Below are 19913 nucleotides of genomic sequence, written 5' to 3' on the forward strand. Positions count from 1 at the left end.
ACATTTAAAAATAATTTCCAACTGTTTATAATTTAAATTATAGGGCATAATAAATCTCATAAAGTAAAATCTAAAAACTTGGCTTTACTTTTTGTCCTAACAGATATTCTATTACATTCACAACTAGGCATGGTGGCACGTGCCTGTTATCCCAGCTACTTGGGAGGCTGAGGCAGGAGAATTGCTTGAATCAGGAGGCGGAGGTTGCAGTGAGTCAAGATTGCACCATTGCACTCCGGCTGTGGGCGACAGAGCAAGACTCCGTCTCAGGGATGGGGGTGAAATATATATATATATAGAGAGAGAGAGAATATATATAACAGTCAAATGAAATAACCCTCATGTACAAAAAAATGGGCATAACAAATTAAGCCAGATGAGAAATTTAACTAAGAAATAAGTTTAACTGTTGCATATATGAGCCACGATTCATTGGTATTTTCTCACTCTGCGTTTACACATGGGTCACTTTAATTACCAGACTCTAAGAGCTAGCAGCGCTAAGAACTAGTTCCTGGCCAGGTACAAATCTGTAGATGCACCAGAATCCCTGTAAGCATCTCAAACCACTTATTGGTCATCAACTAATATGTCACTAACAAAAAAAATGTGTCTTTGCACAACTGGAAAGTAACCTATCTTACATTTAAATTTTAAAATGAGTTTGCAAACTTAATTTGACATAGTATCTGCAGCAAAGGAAATCATTTTTTTTTTTTTTTCTAACAAAGGCCAGAATAATAAAAGCTCCAAGAGGGACTTGGGCCATGTTTGTTTCCTACACTGCCTCCTCCTTTGATGCTGGAAGGCCTTGAAGGCAAACATTCCTACCACTGAAGACTTGAGGGACATGAAATAGCCTTCACTGCTTCCACACACTCTGTGAGAAGCCCATGGCTCTGGAAGAAACTGATAAATACAATTCTGATATGGTTTAGGTATTTCCCCACCCTCCAGATCTCATATGAGAATGTGACCCTCAATGTTGGAGACAGAGCCTCCTGGGAAGTGTTTGGGTAATGGCGGTGGATTCCTTATGAATGGCTTGGTGCCATCCTCACAATAGTGAGCAAATTCTCATTCTGGTAATTTACATAAGAGCTAGTTAAGAGTGTGGCACCTTCCCCCTTCCCCTCTCCCTTGCTCTCTCTCTCATGTGAAACCACTTGCTCTCCCTTTACCTTCCATTATAATTGTAAGCTTGGTGAGGCCCTCAGCAGAAGCAGGTGTTGAAGCTATGCTAGTAAAACCTGTAGAACTAGGAGCCAATTAAACTTTTTTTAAAAATAAATTACCCAGACTCAGGTATGTCTTTATAGCAATGCAAAAATGAACAAACAGAAGTCCTGACCAGAAATGACTGACTTAAGGCAGGCAAAATCTACACAAACCATAAAAGCACACTTAGAAACCCATATTTTATTGTGCTGCATTACTTCAAATATTATTATGGAACCCTCATTTATATTTTTGCTGTTGAAATCAACTAAAAAACTTGGTTGTGTATGGCTTTTTAATCAAATAAACTAGAATTTAACATAACATTTTAAAAATAAGCAGTAGTGCTGGATGTTTACATTTATATTACATTAACAGGAAAAGTTTAATAGCTTAAAAGTTTTGAGTAGCATAAACTTGGATGTGATAAACTCATATGGTTAAAGCACTGTATAAGAAGAGGCTGAAATCACAAATTCAATCCCCATTGATGAACAAATGATTTTTTATTTGTTTAAATAAAAACCAAGCTGTAGCCTAAATTAGATCATTCGTCATTAAAATGAACTCTTTGGAGCAAGAGAAAAAGGGCAAAAGACAAAAAATTATGAATAAAGATAAATCTATGACTACTCTTAAATCACGACAAATGGTATTGCTAAAAGGTAGCAAAATGTGTGAACAGAGAGTTTACATGTTTTCACTCACACAGTAACAACTGAAGTATATCACACATTAAAACAGGACAATTGAATATATGAAAAGTTGAAAAATTTAAACCAATGTAAGTTTCTCTAAATACTTTCTATAATACACTCATTGTGACAGAGAGTTTTCAGTCGTCTTCTTGGTGGAAAAACAATGTCGTCTCACCATCTGTTTGATATTTTCGCAGGAAGATTGTGCTTGCCCTTGGATCATCAGAAGGGTTTGGCTCCAAAGCTCTACCTACAGAGAAAAAAAAATGTGATAATTTATGTGAATTGAAAAAATGATTTTTAAAATAGCTACATATTCATTTTAATCACTTTAAATAGTCCTGGAAAAAGTTTCTAATAATAAATATGAAGGAAATAAAGGCAAAAATATAATAATTCTACTTGGGAATGCAAAATTATAGTCTCTCTGTATATATATGGAATAAAACTGAGCTATGTCAAGGACTTTCAAAGAGACTAAAACTAAATAATCTAATGCAAAAGAGAAGTCATATACATGCCCTGCTCCTTCTGCTGCAAAACTCTGCTCCTTAGTTCAGCTAAAACCAGGTTCTTGTCACATGACCAAGAAACATTAGGCTCAAGGACACATTGAAGGGTGAGTAGAATATAATTTATTTGGCAAAAAGGAAAAAAAAAATCTCAGAAAAGCGAGAGAGGATCCTTCCAGCGGGCTCCCAACTCACAGACTGAATACCAGGCCACCACACACAAGCTGAAGAGGCCAGGCTCCTCCCCACTGCACAAGATGCAAACTTCCCGTGACCCCACCCCATTCTCCCAGTGCATAGGCAGGTCACAGATTCTCCAGGGACCCTGCCCCTCATCTGCCTCCTGCATCTACCCCTTCTACTTATTAAATAAAAATATAATCACTTGCCTCTCTACTGATATTTGCAGCACATTTTAGGAATAGTCTCAAGCAGGAAGTGATGCTGTGGAAAAATTACTGTCAGAAACTATTTAAATATATAAAATATGGTAAAATAAAGAGAACTGTTTTTTGGCCAATATCCCTCAGAAAATAACATGGCTAATTCATTTACTTAGCTGTGATTTATTCAGGGGCAATTCATCAAGGTAGATTTAAATGGACTATATAAAAAGTTCAATGCTCTAATCTATAAGGACATTTTCATGTGAGAAAATGATTTTTAACTTTTGCCCTAAATTTCCAAAGCTAAAATCTCACTTCTTTCCAACAGCATGATTCATTTGGGACTTCATCAAGAGTGCTTTTGAAACAGATCTTACTTAGACCTGCTTCTAAAAAATGTTGGCCCTACGTATGTCAAGGTAGGTCTGTTTACAGTCCACCTTGCACCAAAGTGAGATAATCCATTTAAGCAAGACTAAAAATAATATTCTGAATTTTTATTACACAAACTTTGTCATCACATAATACAAGTTGTAATAAAGGAAAACAATACAAACCTATGACACTTCTCAGCACTGTCCATCTCAACCCACTTATCTTAAGCAATCTTGTAAGAAACTAGGTGAAGAGCCACACAGAGTAATAGTTAAGGCAATATTTTCCAAATCACATATTAATAACTGTTCTACTTTTTAAAAAGGGGTCTAGTGAGCAAATTGCAATCCACTCTATACCTTGCTTTTACAAAATCAAAGTGCACAGTGATATAGTAAAAACTAATCAGTCTATTAGTGAATACTGTCCAACTCAGCAATTCACAAATTTATCTACCCAGGATCCTTTTCTTCCCTCCAACTAAAGTGGTTAGAATCTAGTATAAAAATAATTTGGGAGTTTCTGATTTAGCAGAAATCCGAATCATCCATTTTAATAATACTGCCATCTCACAAGAATATTACATAGCTAAAAAATCTGTTTTTTCTCCATGATTTGAAGTTCATTGGGAGAAAACTATTCTTATGCAAAAAACTTACACAAAAGTCATTTTCAAGCTTTTTCCCACATATTTGAAAATCTGATGATATAATGTTAGCTACGTGGAAAAATAAAAATCGTTTGTGCACAACATGACAGAAAGAAACTTGTATACCTGTCCCTAACCTAAAGCTTCTGGAAGAGTCCATGACTACTTTCTATCAAAAAAGCAAACATATTATCATTTCAGTGTGAAACATAACAAGTAATGTTTGCAGAATTCATATTATGTTTCAGTACCTGTGTCATAATGTTTAATTTGGAATTTTCCATGGAAGCCCAGAAAAATCATGTACAAGATTCCAAAAGTAGCAGGCTTATGCCCATACACATATATCCCGCACATAAAACCAAGACGTGCTACTGTGTATTTCAATATGAAAATCAAGAAGAAATGAAAACATACAGGAAATAAAACAAGATCACCCAAGTAACAACCCCCATTCCTGAGGTTTTATGCTGGGCATCTGACCAAGGCGTTGGCCAGTCAATCACAGTTCATCTGGGACTTCCCAAGAACTAGAGGAGAAAGGAAGAACTGACGCACAGGACTGGTAGCTGACCAGGAGTTGCCAGTGGCTCCACTGCCATCAAGAGAAGGGTATTTTCAGTAGAGATCAACAGAAAAGAGCATAACTGAGAAGGTTCTGAGGATACCATTTGATTCCTTGGTCAAGTAGTGCCTCACTGACTCCTGTTAACTCCCTGGCTATACAAGTTAATTTTTCAATAAACATTTTTAACTATTGTGAGGTGGATTTTCTTCAACTGGCAACTGTAAGAGACCCGGTTAGTCAGCACTATTGATAGTATTGATGGTTATGCTAAAGGTAGGAATAGTCAAAAGTCTCTTGCTTACTTCTTTAAGAAATGTCTTATCAAGAACAGAAATTTGCAAGAGCCAAAATAATGCCTTGTTTAAAACTCACAACCATTACTTTTTGTTTTCCTTATGCATGGTAAAAAAAAATAAAATAAAATAACTCTAAGCAGTACACCCTTTATGTTTTGTTTTCTTACAAATGACCTCTACCCCTTTGGAAAATATTGGCTAATCAAGTGTTATTCCTATACTTTACTTAGCCAATGCCCTATTGTTGGTGATTTAGGCATTTACAAAGTTTTGTTCTTATGAAGAAAACCTTCATGTATAGTATCTTGTACTTTTTTTAGAGATCCTTAGGAAAGATTTTCAAAAGTGGAATGACTAGAACAAAGGTGACATTGTTTTCATGAATCAATATACAGTGCTAAGTTGCTTTCTAAAGAAGATATGGGCATATTAGGGGATTACAAATCACACCAGTTTTAGCTTCTAGTTCAGCTTTGGATACTTAAAAAAATTCCTACTGATGTGAAGGAGGAACACTATTGAGGCTCTAGTTTGTATTTGTTTATTAGATTATACACTTTGACCATTTTCCCATAGTTAACAATATTATTTCCACTTTGATGAGTTTCATATCATTTGTACATACTATATGTACTGAATTCACTAGGAATTTACTAGTGTTTATTTGTATGGGGTTTACAGAAAATATTCATTTTATGTCTATAGCCTACCACAATTTTCTATATAACTTGTAATTTCTGCTGATGGCAAATACCACATATTGCTATTTTATAGAATGGACACTTGAGTCATTAGACAGTAAACTTATACACATACACTGTTATTTCTGCATTCTCCATTAACTCTTTTCCCAAGAGCCTAAGAAGACTCTGAGAAATCACACTACTCGCTTTTCATTGTCACAAAAGATGGCCAATCATTAAATAAAATATTAGACTCCATAAACAGGCATATGTAGAGATTTAGAGACATCCAGAGGATAAAAACACAATAACTACACAACTTACATGTGAATGCCTTCAAAAATTATTTTTGTAACCTCCTAAAATGTTTGAAACTAGGAAAATATTTTTGATCTCATGATTAGGGGCTATAACTATCACTGTATTTTAAGACCCAGCATTTTTGTATTATCAATTTAAATTACAATGTAATCTGGTAGCATAATAGAATGATGGGGAAATGTATGACTTAAAAAAGTTATGCTCAGGTCTAAATGTAAACATCCCTCAGAAGAAGGAATCTGTAGACCCACTGACCCTGAATACTGGTTTTTCTCTAAGATTCTATTAGTCATAAGATCTATCTCAATTGTAAAGATGTTAAAAACGTAACAAAACAATGTATGCAATTTAGAATAAGTAAAATGCATTATTAAAGGTGAAAGGTGTTAAAATGCAACTGTAAACTGGCAAGAAATAATTTTTCTTGTCAAAATATTAAAGGGAGAAGGCAGTAATTAAAGAATTGACTGACAGAAGGAGAATATTCAGAGAAAGAGGTTAATTTCAACATATTACTTTCATGTATCCAAATTAAATAAAGTACATCAACACTTTCTAGCCAACTGCTGGGCATCTGTTTATGTAAAGGCTTACTGCATTTACCGACCTTCTCTATCATCCCTATACTGTACCTGGTATTAGTTTTATGGCCCATAAAAACATTCCAAGACTCTCAATTATTATGCAGTTTGAGATTTCATCTAATGCCAGACTTTTCACACTTCAGATGCTATCTACCTGATAGCCTTGAGCTGGCCTGCCTGTATCACCTGAGGGCACACGTGGAGCTCCTCTGTGCCCATCTTAGGCTTACTCATGCTTTGATTCTGCTTTCCCAGGTTGGAGAAGCCCACCTCCGGCTTCCTAACCACTGCTGTTCCTCCATGTCAGTTCTCAGTCTTGCCATATCTTTTTAACTCCTCGATCTGTTTTAGTGACTATGACTGAGCTGTGACATTTTATATTAGGTAGCATACTTTCCCCCTTTATGTATTTCTTTCTTTTTATTTTTTTTTTTCATAATCTCGCACTGTCACCTACGCTGGAGTGCAGTGGAGCGATCTCGGTTCACTGCAAGCTCCGCCTCCCAGGTTCACCCCATTCTCCTGCTTCAGCCTCCCCAGTAGCTGGGACTAAAGGTGCCCTCCACCACGCCTGGCTAATTTTTGTATTTTTAGTAGAGATGGGTGTTAGCCAGGATGGTCTCGATCTCCTGACCTTGTGATCCGCCTGCCTCGGTCTCCCAAAGTGCTGGGATTACAGGCGTGAGCCAGTGCACCTGGCCTATATATGTCTTAAGAGCACTTAACTCTACTTCTTATGCTTTTAAGAACATTTCTGGGCCAGGTGTGGTGACTTATGCCTGTAATCCCAACACTTTGGGAAGTCAATGTGGGAGAATTGCTTGACACCAGGAGTTTGAGACCAGCCAGGACAACACAGTGAGACCCTCATCTCTATAAAATATATTTTGAAAATTAACCAGGCATAGTCATAGTTACTTCAGATGCTCTGAGGTGGGAGAATAGATTGAGCCCAGGAGTTCAAGGCTGCAGTGAGCTACGATCATGCCATTGCACTCCAGCTTGTGTGACAGCAATAATCTGTCTTTAAAAGAAAAAGAACACTTCTGGTTTATAAGTACCTCCTTTTCATTTCTCACCATTGAATGTTACAGTTTTAACTCTAAAGCCTAATTACTTTAATAAACGTTAAGAAGGTAAAATAAAAAGGGTATTCAATTAAATTCATATGAGTCACTGTATAAATTCTAGTCTTATGTAGAATTTACACTCTTGGTTTATCAAGTCTTATATATCCAAACCTTGATAACCCTGATTTGTACTTCTCAGAGGCCTTGTCCTAACATGTAAAACAAGTATAATTCTTATATCAACAAATTCAAAACTTTATGAGGATCAAATGAAATGCAAAAGCAATGTATATACTAAAAAATGCACAATAAATTACAAAGAAAAGCTTTCACAAATTAACTCAAAAGCAAAAAATGAATGGTTAACATTCACTAGAAAACCAATGCCAAAATAACATCCTGAGCAAATATGTACTTTGTCCACCCACTGAAGTTAAGGGAAAAACTGTCACACATCATGATCAAGAATCTCTTCCAGTTTTTTTTTTTTTTTTTTTTTTTTTTTTTTTTTTACAGTAAGCAAGTACATATTTTCCCTGCCTTCTTTTATGTATATTACTATACATTCTCCTCCTTGCTTTTTGTTTGTTTTGTTTGAGATGGAGTCTCGCTGTGTGTTGCCCAGGCTGGAGTACAGTGGCGCAATCTCAGCTCACTGCAAGCTCTACCTGTTGGGTTCACACCATTTGCCTCAGCCTACCAAGTAGCTGGCACTATAGTTGCCTGCCACCACGTCCGGCTAATTTTTTGTATTTTTAGTAAAGACAGGGTTTCACTGTGTTAGCCAGGATGGTCTTGATATCCTAACCTCGTGATCCGCCCACCTTGGTCTCCCAAAGTGTGAGATTACAGGCATGAGCGACTGCACCTAGTCCCTCCTGGCTTTTTTTTACATAATATAACCTGGAAATCACTCCATAGCAGTAAAGAGAGATTTCTTTCTTTTTTACAGCTCCATAGTTCTCCTCTGCATGAAATCAGTTTCTTTCTTTTTTACTCTGCATGAAATTAGGTTCTTTCTCTGCAAGAAATCAGTTTCTTTCTTTTTTCCTCTGCATGAAATCAGTTTCTTTCTTTTTTACAGCTCCATAGTTCTCCTCTGCATGAAATCAGTTTATTTTACCAGTCCCTTTCTAGACATTTGAGTTATTTCCAACATTTTGCTATTGAAAATAATAGAACAAAAATTTTGTGTTTATATTGTTTTATATTCATGGGTACACCTTCAGGAAAAATTATTCACAGTAGAATTTCTGGATTTAAATGCTTTTACAGGGGATCTGTTCCAAGATGGTAGAATAGGAACAGCTCCAGGCTGCAGCTCCCAGTGTGATCGATGCAGAAGATGGGTGATTTCTGCATTTCCAACTGAGGTACCTGGTTCATCTCATTGGGACTGGTTGGACAATGGGTGCAGCCCATGGAAGGCAAGCCAAAGCAGGGCGGGGCATCGCCTCACCAGGGAAGCTCAAGGGGCTGGAGAATTTCCCTTTCCTAGCCAAGGGAAGCCATGACAGACTGTACCTGGAAAAACGGGACACTTTTGCCCAAATACTGTGCTTTTCCCAAGGTCTTAGCAACTGGCAGACAAGGAGATGCTCTCCCGCGCCTGGCTTAGTGGGTCCCACACCCATGGAGCCTTGCTCACTGCTAGCACAGCAGTCTGAGATCGAATGGCAAGGCAGCAGTGTGGCTAGGGGAGGGGCATCTGCCATTGAGAAGCTTGAGTAGGTAAACAAGTGACCTGGAAGCTCGAATTGGGCGGAGCCCACCACAACTCAGCAAGGCCTACTGCCTCTATAGACTCCACCTCTGTGGGCAGGGCATAGCTGAACAAAAGGCAGCAGACAGCTTCTGCAGGCTTAAAGGTCCCAATTTGATAGCTCTGAATACAGCAGTGGTTCTCCCAGTATGATGTTTGTACTCTGAGAATGGGCAGACTGCTTCCTCAAGTGGGTCCATGACCCCTGTGTAGCCTAACTTGGAGACCCCTCCAGGTAGGGGCTGACCAACACCTCATACAGCTGGGTGCCCCTCTGAGATGAAGCTTCCAGAGAAAAGATTAGGCAGCAATATTTGCTGCTCTGTAATATTTGCTGTTCTGCAGCCTCTGCTGGTGATACCCAGGCAAACAGCGTCTGGAGTGGACCTCCAGCAAACTCCAACAGACCTGAAGCTGAGAGAACTGTCTATTACACGGAAAACTAACACAGAGAAAGGAATAGTATGAATATAAACAAAAAGGACATCTACACCAAAACTCTACCTGTACGTCACCAGTGTCAAACATCGGAAAATAAAACCACAAAGATGGGGAGAAACCAGAACAGAAAAGCTGAACATTCTAAAAACCAGAGTGCCTCTTATCTTCCAAAGGATCGCTGCTCCTTGCCAGCAATGGAACAAAGCTGGATGGAGAATGACTTTGATGAGTTGACAGAAGTAGGCTTCAGAAGGTCAGTAATAACAAACTTCTCTGAGCTAAAGAAGCATGTTCAAACCCATTGCAAGGAAGATGAAAAGCTTGAGAAAAGGTTAGATGAATGGCTAACTAGAATAAACAGTGTAGAGAAGACCTTAAATGACCTGATGGAGCTGAAAAGCATGGCATGAGCACTTCATAACACATGCACAAGCTTCAACAGCCAGTTCGATCAAGAGGACAGAAGGGTATCAGTGATTGAAGATCAAATTAATGAAATAAAGAGAGAAGACAAGGTTAGAGAAAAAGAGTAAAAAGAAATGAACAAAGCCTTCAAGAAATATGGGACTATGTGAAAAGACCAAATCTATGTTTGATAGATGTACCTGAAAGGATGGGGAGTATGAAACCAACTTGGAAAACACTCTTTAGGATATCATCCAGGAGAACTTCTCCAACCTGGCAAGGCAGACCAACATTCAAATTCAGGAAATACTGAGACCACCACAAAGATACTCCTCCAGAAGAGCAACCCCAAGATACATAATTGTCAGATTCACCAAAGTTGAAATGAAGGAAAAAATGTTAAGGGCAGCCCAAGAGAAAGATCGGGTTACCCACAAAGGGAAGCCCATCAGACTAAGAGCGGATCTCTTGGCAAAAACCCTACAAGTCAGAAGAGAGTGGGGGCCAATATTCAACATTCTTGAAAAGAATTTTCAACCCAGAATTTCATATCCAGCCAAACTAAGTTTCATAAGTGAAGGAGAAATAACATCCTTTACAGACAAGCGGATGCTGAGAGATTTTGTCACCACTGGGCCTGCCTTACAAGAGCTCCTGAAGGAAGCACTAAGCATGGAAAGAATCAACCGGTACCGCCTACTGAAAAAATATGCCAAATTGTAAAGACCATTGAAGAAACTGCATCAACTAATGAGCAAAATAAACCAGCTAGCATCATAATGACAGGAACAAATTCACATGTAACAATATTAACCTTAAATGTAAATAGGCTAAATGCCCCAATTAAAAGACACAGACTGCCAAAATTGGAAAAAGAGTCAAGACCCATCAGTGTGCTGTATTCAGAAGACCCATCTCACATGCAGAGACATATAAAGGCTCAAAATAAAGGGATGGAGAAAGGTCTACCAAACAAATGAAAAGCAAAAAAAGCAAGGGTTACAATCCTAGTCTCTGATAAAACAGACTTTAAACCAACAAAGATCAAAAGAGACAAACAAGGCCATTACATAATGTTAAAGGGATCAATTCAACAAGATGAGCTAACTATCCTATATATGCACCCAATACAGGAGCACCCAGATTCATAAAGCAAGTCCTTAGAGACCCACAAAGAGACTTAGACTCCCACACAATAATAATGGGAGACTTTAACAGTCCATTGTCAATATAAGACAGATCAACAAGATAGAAGGTTAACAAAGATATCCAGGTCTTGAACTCAGCTCTGCACCAAGCAGACCTAATAGACATCTACAGAACTTTCCACCACAAATCAACAGAACATACATCCTTCTCAGCACCACATGGCACTTATTCTAAAATTGACCCCATAATTGGAAGTAAAGCATTCCTCAGCAAATGTAAAAGAACAGAAATCACAACAAACTGTCTCTCACAGCACAGTACAATCAAAATAGAACTCAGGATTGAGAAACTCAATCAAAACCACACAACTACATGGAAACTGAACAAACTGCTCCTGAATGACTACTGAGTAAATAACGAAATGAAGGCAGAAATAATGAAATGAAGGCAGAAATAAAGATGTTCTTTGAAACCAATGAGAACAAAGACACAATGTGCCAGAATATCTGGGACACACTTAAAGCAGTGTATAGAGGGAAATTTATAGCACTAAATGCCCACAAGAGAAAGCAGGAAAGATCTAAAATTGACACTCTAACATCAAGAACTAGAGAAGCAAGAGCAAACAAATTCAAAAGCTAGCAGAAGGCAAGAAATAAGTAAGATCAGAGGAGAACTGAAAGAGATAGAGACAAAAAACACTTCAAAAAATCAATGAATCCAGGAGTTGGTTTTTGAAAAGATCAACAAAATTGATAGATCACTAGCAAGACTAATAAAGAAGAAAAGAGAGAAGAATCAAAGATGCAATAAAAAATGATAAAGGGGATATCACCACTGATCCCACAGAAATACAAACTACCATAAGAGAATACTATAAACACCTCTACACAAATAAACTAGAAAATCTAGAAGAAATGGATAAATTCCTGGACACATACACCCTTCCAAGACTAAACCAGGAAGAAGTTGAATCCCTGAATAGACCAATAACAGGCTCTGAAATTAATAGTGTACCACCAAAAAAAACTCCAGGACCATAATGATTCACAGCCGAATTCTACCAGAGGTATAAAGAGGAGGTGGTACCATTCCTCTGAAACTACTGCAATCAATAGAAAAGGAGGGAGTCCTCTGTAACTCATTTTATGAGGCCAGCATCATCCTGATACCAAAGCCTGGCAGAGACACAACAGAAAAAGAGAATTTCACACCAATATCCCTCATGAACATGGATGTAAAAATCCTCAATAGAATACTGGCAAACTGAATCCAGCAGCACATCTAAAAGCTTATCCACCACGATCAAGTTGGCTTCATCCCTGGGATGCAAGGCTGGTTCAACATATGCAAATCAATAAATGTAATCCATCACATAAGCAAAACCAATGACAAAAACCACATGATTATCTCAATAGATCCAGAAAAGGCCTTTGACAAAATTCGATAGCCCTTCGTGCTAAAAACTCTCAGTAAACTAGGTATTGATGGAATGTATCTCAAAATAATAAAAGTTATTTATGACAAACCCACAGCCAATATCATATTGAATGGGCAAAAACTGGAAGCATTCCCTTTGAAAACCGGCACAAGACAAGGATGCCCTCTCTCACCACTCCTATTCAACACAGTGTTGGAAGTTCTGCCCAGGGCAATCAGGCAAGAGAAATAAATAAAGGGTATTCAATTAGGAAAGGAGGAAGTCAAATTGTCCCTGTTTGAAGATGACATGCTTTAGAAAACCTCATCATCTCAGCCCCAAATCTCCTTAACCTGATAAGCAACTTCAGCAAAGTCTCAGGATACAAAATCAATGTGCAAAAATCACAAGCATTCCTATACACCAATAACAGACAAACAGAGAGCCAAATCATTAGTGAATTCCCATTCACAACTGCTACAAAGAGAATAGAATACCTAGGAATCCAACTTATAAGGGATGTGAAAGACCTCTTCAAGGAGAACTACAAGCCACTGCTCAATGAAATAAAAGAGGACACAAACAAATGGAAGAATATTGGGGGAACCTACCCCCAATAGGTTCCACAATAGTTTAACCATTGTGGAAGACAATCTTTGTTGTTCTGCAGCCTCCACTGGTGGCCATTCCTCAAGGATCTAGAACTAGTAATACCATTTGACCCAGCAATCCCATTACTGGGTATATACCCAAAGGATTATATATCTTTCTACTATAAAGACATATGCACATGTATGTTTATTGCAGCACTATTCACAATAGCAAAGATTTGGAACCAACCCAAATGTCCATCAATGATAGACTAGACTAAGAAAATGTGGCACATATACACCATGGAATACTAATACAGTCATAAAAAAGGATGAGTTCATGTTCTTTGTATGGACATGGATGAAGCTGGAAACCATCATTCTCAGCAACCTATCACAAAGTTAGAAAACCAAACACCATATCACTCACTCGTAGGTGGGAAGTGACCAATGAGAACACTTGGACACAGGATGGGGAACATCACACACTGGGGTGTGTTGTGGGGTGGGGGACTGGGGGACGGATAGCATTAGGAGAAATACCTAAGTAAATGATGAGTTGATGAGTGCAGCAAATCAACATGGCACATGTATACCTATGTATCAAACCTGCACATGTGCACATGTACCCTAGAACTTAAAGTATAATAAAATAAATAAATAAATGCATTTACAATGCTGTAAGATTATGTCAAGTTTTTCTTCATGGAGCCGAACCACTTTGCATTTCCACCAGCAACATATGGACACAACTTCCTTCACAGCTACACCAAAGAATGTATTGGTAAGTTTTTGAAATTTCTCCCAATAAGAGAGAAACTGCAGCATAGTTTTCATTTGCCTTTCTCTTACATGTTAATATGTGTTTAAAGATCATCTGCATTTTTTTTGTGACTTGCCTATTGATCACTTTGTTACCTACTTCTGGATTCACTTAATTTCCTCAAGTCAGCCTATTTTAGGTCCTTCTTATTTTTCTGTTCACTGTTGACTCTCATCTGAACCACTCCATCAGCCTCCTAGCTGGTCTACCTGCTTCCACCTTCACCTGCATCCCAGCATATTCTCACAAAGCAGCTAATCTGATCTTTTTCTTAAAGAACTAGCAGTATTTCCTGGGCTATATTCCTCCAATGGATTCTCATCACAAAGTCTATAATCTTTGTCAGGACTCACATTGCATACAAAGTCTTAACCCACCTGGACTGCCTTTCACTCAGCTGCAGCCATCCTTGTCTTTCTGTAAGGTCTTAACCACCTGTCTTTCAATCTGCTGCAGCCACCCTTGTGTTTTTCTGTCCTTTGGTCAAACCAAGTTTGCTTCCATATAAGGACCTCAAAAGCAGTTATTCCTCTGTGTGGAAGCTCCCCACATCCTCACAAGGTTCCCCTCACTTTTAGAACTGATCACATGTCACCTAAGGAAAGCAGCCAATGTCCGCCTCCTTCCCTACTGTAAAACTGCCCTCCTCCTCAATCTACTGCTCTGTTTTACTTTCTTCTAAACATTTCACCACCTCATATTCTTGATTATCCATGTGCTATTGATCCCTAGCTCCCTCTAGAAGGTAAGGTTCAGAGTTAGGATGGGGAGTCTGTCTTGTGTAGTTCCATTTGCCCTGCATCTAGAACACATATGCTCATTAGATATGTTTCAGCATACCTAAAACTAGTTAAGCTTCTCCCAGTTTTCCCACATCTTCTAAGATTTCTTCTAGTGCTGTCTCTTGATTGGTCATCTAAGACAGCATCAGAACTCTTAAAGGGGCAGCTATTCAGAACTTCCAAGAACCACAAAAGAGCTACCAAGAATCACAAAAACTTTAATGAGAATTTCTAATGTCCCGTGAAAAGTCAATGGTTAACTTCAGTTTGGCAAAGGAACATTTAATACTAAACTACCTTAACTACAAAATGACTCATCCCGTTGATTCATGTTCTGAGACAAAAATATACATCTGAATTTTATAGGGAAGTACAATGCACCAATTATCAAAGAACATTTTTTATTTGTGTCCCTAGGATCAAACAAAATGGAACTGTGTATGATGTTACTATAAAAGATGTCCAATCATAAATGATAGGTAAATAAGTAATGTTCCAACCAGTCCATGGTATACCAAGATTCTATTAGAAGGCATGAGGTAGAACAGGGTGCAGGTGCACAGGCATGGAAAGACATCCTGGAGTGCTCTCTAGGTGTCAAGCACTGTTTCAGGAACTTATGTCATTATTTCACTATGTTAGGTAAAGTTAGGAAGCAGCACATCTACAGTAATCTTGTTTTTGAAGAAATGTTATATTCACATGCATAAAGATTAAGAAAGAATTAATACCAGAATCATAATGAATGTTAGCTTTGAGTATTCTGAGTATAACAAATTACTTTTCTGTATTTTCTGTATGTTTTCCATCAAACACAATGGAAAGGAGTATGTTATGCACATGTACCCTACAACTTAAAGTATAATAATAATAAATAAATTAAAAAAAAAAAAATAGCTACTGAAAAGAGGACAAGTCTGTTGCTCAGAGGCTTTTTCACTTCATATTGTCCATTCTTGCTTTCGCTCACCCCCAGGGTAGGGGAAAGAAATGGGTCACCGGAGAGCACCTTTACTCCCCAAATCAGTAATGTTTCTACAGTCAGAACATAAAAGGCTGTATGAAAAATTGGTGAGTAATAGTGAAACTGGATAATAAGATCACAGTACCTTATTTTGTGTTATGGTTACTATCTTGAGCAACATTCGCTATGCTGCTATGAAGGTAAGGTAGTAAAAAACACTTCTGAGTTCTTAGAAACAGCTCTTTGAAATGGCTTAAATAAATCATGTTCTTCTGAAATGTTTCAGGAGAGAAGACAAAAGTAGAGCATAATTTGTGTCTATTTTTTTTCTAAACAACCGAAATAATTCACTTCCTCATTATAAAAAACCAAGATGTTTCACATCTAAGTAGAAATTTCTCAGTTTCCAGGAATACCAATATAAAATTGTCTCAGATAAAGATTTTAAAAGCAAACTTTCAATGTGTCTATACTTTTATCATTTGGTGTTCTTCTGTGTTTCTATGAAAAGTTAATAGGCAAATGCTGAAATTCGCTTATTGTTTTATCGAATTCCACACAAATACAATTAAAAAGACAAATTGAAATAAAAAGTTAATGGTCATGGTAATCAACACAAAATGAGAAATTCTGTGCTCAGACTCTTTTTAAGAGCTATTCTGCTGTAACACTCATTATCACCCTATGCTTAATGCCTGGTCCCTTACCTGCCTCTTGCCACCTTCTCCTGTCCTATGCACTCTCAGCTTCAATTCACAGTAACCAAGAGAAATTCTTTAGAATTTATCAACTTGTTTATTTGAATGACAAACCTGGGCTATTTCACTACCTCTACTTTTATTCTTACCCATTGAAATAAATGTATAGACATGAGATAGGGCCAGGCAAGATGACAGATGCCTGTAGTCCCAGCAACTCAGGAGGCTGTGGTGGAAAAATATACTGAGCCCAGGTCAGCAGTTTGAGGCTAGCATGGGTAACATAGTCAGACTCTCTTTTATTTAGAAAAAAAAAAAAATGAAGAGGTAAATGTTGTCTTTGAGTTGTGTAAAATGAACTTTAAATGGAATAAATCATTTAAAAAATCATTTTAAAAGACGTCTACTTTACAGGTAAAATATAAGATGTATTCTGAAGTTTTAAAAACTCTAAAGAACTAAATTCAGCATATCTATCATTTCCATGTCATTCTGAGGACTTAAAAACCTTAGTTCTGTTTAGTAGCTGTCTTACTAGTCATTTAAGATCTTTTTGTTTCTTCTTTAGCAATATAGGGAGAACATACACAGGCCTTATCTGTATTTGGAGGGGTCAAATGAGACATACATAAAATGTGTTCTAGGCCAGGTGAGGTGGCTCATGCCTGTAATCCAGCCCTTTGGGAGGCTGAGGTGGGCAGATCACGAGGTCAAGAGATCGAGACCATCCTGGCCAACATGGCGAAACCCTGTCTCTACTAAAAAATGCAAAAATTAGCTGGGCGTGTTGGCAATGCGCCTGTAGTCCCAGCTACTTGGAAGGCTGAGGCAGAAGAATTGCTTGAACCCGGGAGGTGGAGGTTGCAGAGAGCTGAGATCGCACCACTGCACTCCAGCCTGGCAGCAGAGTGAGACTCCATCTCAAAAAAAAAAAAAAAAAAAAAAGGTGTTGTAAATCCTAAAGAATGAAAATTGAGAGCCTATTTTGGGCTCTCACTCCAAACTACCCATTTACTAACTTGTGTGTAAAATCACCCAGAGTCTAACCTTATACCTCCAAGCAAAGCAGAAGTTTACACAAGTACTTACATGCTTTGCAGATAAAGGTATAATCAATTAATTCACATAACGTATTTATTTATTTTAAGACAATTCTGAAATATCCTGAAAAGTGAGTATAGTACATCCCAGTTACAAAGTCACATTCATCATGAGTCTTAATTATTCTACCTTTTTAAAAACTTAAGAGCCCAACCAAAGTTTATATAGAAGAGCTATAAGACATTTCCTCTAAATTAATGAAATCTCTGACATTTAAATGAAACCAATGAACTAACTGGATTTAAATATCTTTACGATACAATGTTTTCTATTTTGTAAGATTGACTTTTTATTCAAGACATATTGTTACCCAGAATTATTTTTACCTAGATTTATCTCTTTCCAAAATTTTAGAGGCAAAATTTCAAATGTTTCCTCTCTTCTACCTCCTCCCATCCCCCTGCCTCTCCCAGCAGTTTAAAGTCTGAAGAACTCCAACTCTCTTATCTTTGAACAAGATGCTTCTGGCAGGAGGGGGAAGGAAGAACCATGGCAACAAACACTGTCACGTAGTTAAGGTCTGGCATTTTAACTTTCAATCTTTACATTACAAATTGAAGTCTAAACTTATGTTTCATCTCTTTGAAACTTTTGACCATGAACCACCTCACCTCTCTTTTAGAACAAGTAGGTAAACAAAGTCTGTTAAGTCACCAGAATAAATCTGGAGACCCATTTTGTGTTAAACTGGGAATTTTCTTTCTTTCCTTCTTGAGACAGAGTCTTGCTCTGTCACCCAGGCTAGAATCTGATGGCACATTTCAGCTCATGGTAACCTCTGCCTCCCAGGTTCAAGAGATTCTTCTGCCTCAGCCTCCCAAGTAGCTGGGATTACAGGTGCCCACCACCATGCCTGGCTAATATTTATTTATTTATTTTTAGTAGAGACGTGGTTTTCTCATGCTGGCCAGGCTGGTCTCAAACTCTGGACCTCAGGTGATCCACCTGGCTAGGCCTCCCAAAGTGCTGGGATTACAGGCATGAGCCACCACGCCCAGCATAAACTGGGAATTTTAAAGTAAACAGAACTTCATGGGTAAATTCCTTTGGAGGGAAAAACACGCTAATTTTTCTGCAGCCCTGGCAGTAACATTTCACATCTTTCCCAATTATTTTAAGCACACTCTATTTTCTTTCCTTCTGTGTTCAAATTATAGTTAGAAGGAACTAGCAGCTTCTATCAAGGTGACTTAAAACAACCTATTAAGAATACCATGGCAACCTCTATTTTGAATTTAAATAAGAAATTCCAAAATATTTGGGTATGAATTGTCCTGAGTATTAGTATTAGTATTATTTCTTCCATACTCTAATAAATGGAAGGAAGGGAACACTTGGGCACTTACCTGGTTCCTTTATTTAGGTACCATCTGAATAGGTAAAGAGAGAGAATGCGATAGGTACTGGAATGCTGGGGTATTTGAGACATTATTTAGAAACAGGAAAGAATATACGAAAAAAAAAGCCTCAAATAATGCTTATTATGCCAAAGGATAATAAATAGAGACACAAACAGGAAGAGGCACAAAATGGAGGGTCCCATGCCAGCCTGGAAGAATGAGATGAGACAGCACGAGCATTTAGGTAGGGAGGAAAGAAATTGACTGGACCCTGTGGGGAAGGACGAAGGAGTGGGAATGCAAGGCAGAGCCAGTCTTTGTTCCTGGTGCCCAGACCTGGAAAAGCTGGCTACAGGCATGAAGGAGGCCGATGTGAAGGATACCTCCCAGGGGACCCTGGGGACAGTGGCAGCCAAAGGCGTGCCAAGGGCAGATGTCATCCATCACCTCCTTACCTTCTGGCATCTCTCGGTCATGGATGTGGTGTACATGGAGACACTCAACAGCTTCAAAAGCAAATTCGGTAGACTCTACAGCAGCAGGTACTGGTGCTACTGGCGCTGTGTTCCCAGTTGCTGCCTCACAGATCTCAGACTCACAGGGCCACACACGACTCCAGTGCCAGCCCCACTTGGGGCACACACAACAGTTCAGTGTGTTCCCCATGGGGCTCCTCTACTCCTCTCTGCCACTACCTGTGCCTTAGCTTGAAGGTTTGGCCTCTCACATCGGCTGTTCTAGGCCAGGGCTTCGCTGCACCTGCAGAGATGGTCTTGCCTGCTACTCTCCTGCCTGCCCCACAGCTCGGCCCCAGGTGGGGCTCAGGCCAAGGCCCGCACCCCACCGCCTCCTGTGAGCTGACTTGTCTGGGAGGGTGAAGACCAGCTGGTTTTTAAATAAGTTGTGAACCCAACAAACGCTGAAGAGACACAACTACTGCCTGAAGAGACTACAGAGGGAGCTGCTCCTCCTTCTGCAATCACCTCCAGACTGAAGCCCACTGACCCAGGGGGAGCCCAGGCATGTGGCTCACAATGCCCCGCCCAGCTGCCCCATCCCATTGTTCACAATGCCCTGC

General features: G+C 38.6%; 1 protein-coding gene across 1 annotated transcript; it reads right to left on the reverse strand.

Annotated features, from left to right (window-relative positions):
- Positions 1–1694: 1694 nt before the first annotated feature.
- On the reverse strand, positions 1695–19906 carry LOC110741910 (cyclin-Y-like protein 2). The gene is made up of 2 exons (XM_021930948.1): positions 19291–19906; positions 1695–2166 (listed from the first exon to the last, which is right to left on the reverse strand). The coding sequence occupies exons 1-2, from the start codon at positions 19499–19501 to the stop codon at positions 2054–2056; spliced, it is 324 nt and encodes a 107-aa protein (XP_021786640.1). The 5' UTR covers positions 19502–19906; the 3' UTR covers positions 1695–2053.
- Between the last annotated feature and the right edge of the window lie 7 nt (positions 19907–19913).

The sequence above is a fragment of the Papio anubis genome, unplaced genomic scaffold (genome assembly GCF_008728515.1).
Source record: "Papio anubis isolate 15944 unplaced genomic scaffold, Panubis1.0 scaffold26, whole genome shotgun sequence".
Classification (NCBI taxonomy): Eukaryota; Metazoa; Chordata; class Mammalia; order Primates; family Cercopithecidae; genus Papio; species Papio anubis.